Source organism: Merops nubicus, unplaced genomic scaffold, assembly GCF_000691845.1.
Source record: "Merops nubicus isolate BGI_N331 unplaced genomic scaffold, ASM69184v1 scaffold38726, whole genome shotgun sequence".
NCBI classification, from domain to species: domain Eukaryota; kingdom Metazoa; phylum Chordata; class Aves; order Coraciiformes; family Meropidae; genus Merops; species Merops nubicus.
The window spans coordinates 1-7,638 of record NW_008617678.1 but is presented as its reverse complement, the minus strand read 5'-3'; the positions used below and the strand labels follow the sequence as shown (position 1 = coordinate 7,638).

Sequence of the window (7,638 nt, the reverse complement as noted above, 5' to 3'; positions counted from 1 at the left end):
TATCTGCTCTGGCTTGTCAGAGCAGTTATGCTGCCAGACTGGTGGCCTCAGCAAATGTACAAGGACTCCTTCACATGCAGGTGGCTCATCAGCTCTACCATTAACTCTGCAATATTGTTCAAGCACAGCTACCAAGAGTAACATGGGTTAAAACAGCCTACCTAATTCTCTTGTGAGGAGATAAGGGCTAGTGTAGCAGTCTGATTAAAGTGCTGGGTGTTCTGCCATTAAATTGCTATAGGTTGTCATTAGGGCTAATGAGGCCCTGTAAAAAAAAAAACAGTAATTAATAGAAGTATGCACCATCCCTTTTTTTTTTTTTCCCCCTACCCTTACACATACAATGATTTTTGTACACCAATGGTTTAACACTCTTAGTCAAGTCTTCTGTAGGAGACTATATAACACTTTTTTAATACAGACTGTATGTTCTTCTACCTCGTACCTGAGAATATACCACAGGTTAGTGATCCCTACAGCTCTTTAATGTACAATATTTTAATGATCTTTGCCTTTTTCTAAAGAAAAGCTTTTTCATACTAAACATATCTTAGGTACTTTGTATCCCATTCAACACAAAGTTCAAAACAGGGTCATCATCATCAGCTACCTTTTACAAACAGGTATCCCAGCTGCTTCACATTTGAGGCATTAATACACTAAAATACTACTTCATACTGTTCGTACAGAAAAACGTGTAGAGAACCTGAGGAGTGGTGAGGAAAATAAGGGACAGTTAGAAAGATGCTTTCCCCTTACAGTTGTCATGCCTAATTGAGTACAGCTCATCAATAAGATTTGTCTCAGAGAGGGGAAAAAAAGGCTAAAATTATAAATGGTAAAACTAGTGAGCTTCTCAAGTTCCTAACTGGTAAGCTGAAAAGACGTGGGGAAAAGAAACATAAAAACCAAACAGCACAACATGCCTAGGATTCCATGACTTCCTAAACTTTCAGTTAAAAGTTGTTTGGGGCTGTTACTGAAATCAGGTTTCAATTCTGTAATGTAAAGGCAAGGTTGTTGTTCTCAAGACCTTTTCATAAAGAAACAGCACTGTGGTTTATTCTGCCGTAACAAGTATTTTTACTTACGTGAGTAGACCATAGGAAGCTTAATTCTTGAATGTAATATACTGGCACATTTTCTTTATACTAAAATTCTGGCAATATTTATTGAGAATAACAATAAAATTTTCCCACATAGGCATCCCTGCAACCCAAGTTTCTAGCTTAGTTTTATTCTAGAAAATGCTTCCCTTGCTCCTTTTATAAATACCTAATGCTTTCTTATTGCTTTCAGAATTAACATAGTCTTTCCTAGCTCAGTGTACAGTTGATTAAATAGGATGCTTTTAAAATTATAGCTAACAACATTTTAGTTTGAAGCTATATTTATGTAAAAAATTAAAGTACATCCCTGCCAATCAGTCTCAGCATTCTTGATCATTGTTAGGCTTACAGTCAACAAGCCTCTTCAAAATACCTTGGTTTCATTATTTTCCTGTTCTGCTTGCCTTTACTTGAGCTATTAAAAAAAATTGAACCCATCTAAAAAGACAGTTCCCAGATAATGAAATTATATTTGTAAGGCGTGTATAGATATAGTTGTAAGTGCCCATGGTCAAACAAACTCATTATCTGCTCTCATAGACATGCATCCCCCAGAGCAACAGTTCAGTGAATCCTGTAATCTGGCATTGGCTTCAGTCTACATTTCTGTAACAGTAAAGGTTTAACAGCATGTTAAAGGTATCACAACTCTTTAACAGTTCTGTCTGAAAGCAGACTTCTGCCTACATAACTTTTAGAGCATTCACAACTGCAGGCACCACACCACAGATTAGGTAGTCTCATATGTGAAGATGCAGAAGCATAACTGTATGTGGAAACAAACTAGCAACAGAACTGCTGCTGTGGAGAAGCAATGATACACTGGAAGGCACAGGCTACTGCTTGGAATCCCCCACCTCTTTTTTTAAAAAAATAAACACAAACCACAAAAAAAAATCCACTCCAGACAGAACAGCCATCTGCAGATTTTTAAAAAGTGGACAGTATGCACCACAGAAGCTTTTGTCCTGGTGTGCTTAAGATTCCATTAGCTGCAATCTGGCCTTTTCTGTGCTTTTATTCCAAAGACCTGGTGTCTGCAGAATCTTTATGACTAGTTCTTCAAAGGCATGTTGCACTCCATCCTGTGTCTTGGCACTGGTCTCTGGTGGAGGAATGGAGGGAAAAAAAAAAGCAGGAGGGGGAGGAAGTATTTTATCTTACTTGCAGGGTGTACTCTATAAGCAGGGGTTTTTTTGACCAGAGAGAAGATTCAATTTTTTTGAGTGAGTGGACCTCTCTGTTCTTCCTAAAAGGTATATTTTAGTTGAATATGATAAATAGAAATGCATCTCTGTCAGAAGCTTCTCACTTCCCCAACTAAAAAAAATTTCCATAGCTCCCCCTTCTCTCTATAACAGGGAAACAGAAATAATTCTCAGGTTGTGACAGTAAATTTACAAGATAATTATTCCATAACTAAGATGAGAAACAAAGAATGCAGAGGGAATTGCAGGTTTTCCCCAATGCATTTGTTCCAGTTCCTTCTGGGAATCTTGTTAAGCATCACTTAAAAAGTAAGTTTAAAAAAAAAACACCAAAAAAAAACCACCAAAACCACAGCAAACCAAATAAAAACAACACTTACCCACCAAAACAACACACTCAGCAATTTTTTCCAAGTCTTCACATTATATATTTTATTGTTGATCTAAGAATATTGCCTTTTATGAAGCTGCAGCTGAAACTTTGAAACAAAAATAAGATTACCGAAGATCCTTGCTGATATCGGTCAAGAGAAAAATTCCCGTCTTCTGGGTTCTGAATTTAAAAATCCTGCTTGTTTCTTGAGAGTGTCAAATTATGCCTACACAATAAATTAAGTAAGTCTCTCAGAGAAAAGTACTTTGAATTGCAGTCAAAACAGCATCTCTGGCTAAAGTTAAAACCTACATCCATGCATATGAACTAATAGAACAAAAGGAACCCATGTTAAGGAGGTACTAAAAAGAAAAAGTAAATCAGCCTGAAATACAATTGTACACTTCATTATGCCTAGCAATACCAAAATAAACACGAATAGGTGTCTGGCACAGAGTTATGTACTTATAAAAAGCAGTGAGTGTTTCATAGCAAACTGGAGTCCTCTCTACTTCACGATCAGGCTGCAGAGAGTGAAAAACATAACTAAAATAAGCTTCAGTTACTACAAAAACATCACTGCAGAAGTGAAGTTTTGCTGGGGGGGGGGGGGGGGGGGGTAAAACACACACGGGGGGGGAATAAAACCACCATAAAACTACATAGCAATCAACAACTGGATTTTCCCACTCTACAGCCAGCTTACTGCTGGGCAGGATGTTAGGGAGTAAAATTGAACAGCAGCAACACGAAATCAGTAGGAAATGAATGTGTTTCTATCTTCCAAATCAACTACAAGCAAGTTACAAGCCAGAAAGGAGGTTTCAAGTAGTCAAATAGCTGATAAGACTTATCAAAGCATCTGAAAACTGACAGATTTGGAAGGGGGCAGAATAGGACCTAGTTCAGGATAGCCACACTGGAAGCTTCTTGCATAATGAGATGGTTCACTGTCACTTTACAGCTCACATCTAAGATATGTTTAAAACATACCCGAAACGTACAGCAACCAGTGCACCTCACACCCACACAGATCCATCCTAAAGCCACCTGAATAGCTGAACTCTTCCACACCACCTGTCCAAAACACAGTCTGGTCAAAAAGAAAGCAGCAGTTGCGCCACTGCACTTCAGTGGTATACAGCAGTTGTTAGGTAGAACCTCTCACTGTCTTAGAAGAATCTCTCTCATCAATTGCACCTCTCCAGGACAGTTTCATATTAACGTCTTTAACAAGATCTGCTTCTAAAATAACATAGTAAGAGCATATCACCTCTTCACACAACAGACGTGTTAGCTTCAGCACTTAGCTCACATTTATACTCTATTGGGATCGGGTAGTCTGTGGAAGAGCATAAGAGAATACATTTGTAAATTGACCTTTTCAGTTTTACTGCCAGCTAACATCTTCACAGTGTTGCTTTTGGTAGTATACGTTTCCAGATCATTCAGCCATCTCTCTAGTCCCACAAAAGTGTCTTTTCTTGTAACATCATATACTGGTAACAGAGGAAAAGGAACTTTAACAGCTGTAAAGTCTATAACAATATTTACCTCATTAAGGCAGAACTTAGTCCCTATTAGCTAACTGCTGCCCTGAAAAAAATAAGCAGTATTAGGGAATTACAGAAAGATGCATCAACTGTATCTTCTTCCCACAGCTGGAACATATTGGCTGTCCTCACTTGAAGTCACCAAGGATTACAGAACATAAGCATCTCTGCAATAGATCTGTGAGAGGAAATCAGACATATGAGTCTTATGCTTGTTACTAGTTCTGAACTGGACCACACAGAATATTTTAAAATACATAATCATCTCATTTCCTGTAGAACTAAATGTTGCTGCTAAAAACACGATTCTGAATAAAAAGTTACTTTCCATCACTGGTAACTTTATAACTGCATTCACTTAATCACTAAGGTTCAGAAAGTTGCATAATGGAATATTTTGTATAAGATGTTCAGCCTTCACAATCCCCAAGAATAAGAATCCCTTCTTTTTCTAATTGGTGATGTCATACAGAAAGGGAATAGCCATCCATTACTTGTGCTATAAACCTCATCACATCACTAGTTTTAGTAAAAATAAATAAATAAATAAATAAATAAATAGAAAACATCATGGGGGGAAAATAGGCTGACACAAATCCCAATTTGCCTTATTATCATAAATTCAAAGTAATAACCACAAAGCTAGTAATTCAGCCTCTGAACAGCTTGTAGTGTGACATCTCTGTATTTTTAATTTGAATTATTTTGAAGAAGTATCATTTCCTGCCAGTGGTTTTATATACTTAGTGTTTGAACTAATGATGCAGTAATGTAAAAACCAGAACTGTTCCTCCAATTTCCTCAGACAACCTGCTTTTGTAAAAACACGTGTGTTTAGATAGTTATAAAGACCACACTATTTGTAATCATGTTTTTTCTTCCATATACCTCCTACCTAGCTCAACCCCTTATGCTCCTCAGTGATAACTGGGAGTCAGTGTTCTAAAGCACTCCTGACCTGCTGTGTCCTACAGAGAAAAAAAAAACAAAACCCACCAACTACACAAAACCAAACATATTTTAAACATATTTTAAGGTATTCTAAACTACACAAGATAGACAAAATTAATTTTTTCCTGACCAATAAGGATACACGAAACCATAAAACAGAATGAGGGAAACAGAAAACATTAGCTGCAACAACAGAAAACAGATAAGAAGGGGTAGAAAAACATGGAGAGGACTCAACTGAAGGTTAAAGCAATAAGCACAGAAGTACAGACACCTGTAACACAAGTGAGGCAATAAGAAAGTCAATGGACTCAAGAGAAATACACAGAAGGCTACTGTTGCAAACCAAGCAGTAGGTCTTAATCAGTTAATAATCAACTGCACTGAATGAGGAGGAATAACTGGTTTTCCAGTGAGAGATGCTGCAGGAGAGGAGACACAGTGGTTCCAAAAGTCTTCCTTTGCTCCTCCACAGCAGCAAAGGAGAATCCAGTTAGAAAGATTTTCTTCAAGTTTGCTAAGACTCTAAGCAGATAAGAAATTTAAAATCAGTAGTTTTGTTCAATTATTATTGCAGGATGTCAAATATTCTCAGGAATCTTTGAAATAACTCCTAAGAGCAACATGAAATTCAAAAATCCTCAGAATAATAACGAGGCAAAACAGTTACACAAATATGACTGTTACCAAAAAATTATTAGAATTTATGTACAGGTTACAATACAGAGACTAACGGTTATGTTAGAACTTATTTATTCTTTGTTAAAACAAAAAAATTAAAATTGGCAACATATCCGCTTAATCTGGGACATCATTACTAAGGAGATTGTACTCTTAGGTATCTATGCACACATGGACATTATGGCAGAAGCCACGTTTTGACCTTGATGCACTGTATGTGCCTTAAAGTTTTTATTTAGCATTATACAACTGCACTGTTTTTTTTCCACCCTACCTGGCAGTTTCTCCTGATGCTGTTACAGACTGATGCAAAAGTGCCTTTCCCAGCTATACAACTTATGTTAAGTTTTGGTCTTGCTTTTGATTCCACAGCAAGGAGACACACCCCTGTATGACTGGTTATACATCATATCTTGGTTACTCTCAGAAAACTTTCTGCTTCATGTGCAGCATGTTTGGAGCACAGACTATGTATGGTCACTGGCTAGAACAAGTGTGACCTTATTGCTCTTACTTTGCATTCTGTACACAAAGTGTGAATGAAAACAAGAAAATAATTCAAGCTTTGGCATTTGTATTACTTTTGTTAATGCCAGTCCAAGGCACATTTGTGCTCTCTTTCCAACAGTCCAAATTACTTAAAAAGTAATAGCATGTAATAATTTCTCAAATACCTATGACCCTACACGTAAAACCTCTTCCTTCTTAGGGCTTTTTAATTCCAGTTAGAATAATAAATGTGGTAATTTCATGTTATAAATAACTCTCATCACACAGCTACAATGAGATGTCCCAGACTGCAGACACTGGAAATATAACATCAGGAAGTTCAGGACAAATGCTCAAAGCAAATCTGAAGCAACTTTTAAACAGTTCAGGACCAAGTACATATACTTTTTTTCCCCCATTAATTTAACCAAAATAAAGCATCTGGACTGTTTCTGGCATAGTATACACAGAGTTGTTGCATAGCCCCTACAGGAAATCATGCAACTCATCATCCAGAACATCACTTTTCTGCAGTTTACTTAAGTGCTGTTTGTCCTGGGTGAGCTTCTGGGTCATAGAGGTACGAAATACCCGCCACAGCTACATCTTCACAAGTCTAACACTACAAAGAGGGAATGAAAAACCTAGTTATAGTGTAAGTGAAAAAAAGAGCAATCAAAATCTCAACTAGAATTGAAGGAAGACACGAATCTAAAGCAATGAAGTATTTATGCATAAGTGTTTTGAAAAAAAACCTTCCCTGCAACCACTGTTGTACAATCATAACAGACACTATGTGCATTTGCATAATCTCAACATGCAGAAGACTTCAGCAAGGCGAGGAGGGAAAGGAAGGGTGGGGGAGAATCACAAAAAAGAAGCTCTTGAAGTTCTCACCTCTGTCGAGAATAAAACCTATTTATATCTTTCTGGAACAAAACCTACCCATATTGCAAGCTGTACTGCATGGCCGTCGGCAATCGTTTCCTTAATTTTAAAATCAACACCTAGGACGTGAGAAGAAGAGAAGGCTTGTCAGAAGGAACTGGCGAATGCCCGCGCTCGAGCCGGCTCCCTTCCCCCGAACCCCGCAGGCTCTCGCACGATCCCAGCGCCCCACCGCGACACAAATGAACACCGGCAAAAATGTCCCCAGCAGCTCGGGGGCGGACGGATTCCGGACTCACGGACAGCGGGTTTCAGGCACGGCTCAAACGCACCGTCAGTGAACCTCGGCACGAGGCTGTGAGCAGCGAAACCGAGAACTCTACCCG

General features: G+C 38.1%; 1 protein-coding gene across 1 annotated transcript; it reads right to left on the bottom strand.

The window, feature by feature from the left end:
* Positions 1-1,460: 1,460 nt before the first annotated feature.
* Positions 1,461-7,627, bottom strand: LOC103775748 (ras-related protein Rab-18-B-like; the record flags this gene model as incomplete). The annotated part of the gene is given in 8 exon segments (XM_008943222.1): positions 1,461-1,524; positions 1,995-2,214; positions 3,156-3,196; positions 3,198-3,214; positions 4,071-4,189; positions 5,139-5,211; positions 7,310-7,371; positions 7,552-7,627. Coding segments are annotated over 8 exon segments (672 nt in total), but the record flags the coding sequence as incomplete, so codon positions are not given.
* Positions 7,628-7,638: the final 11 nt, after the last annotated feature.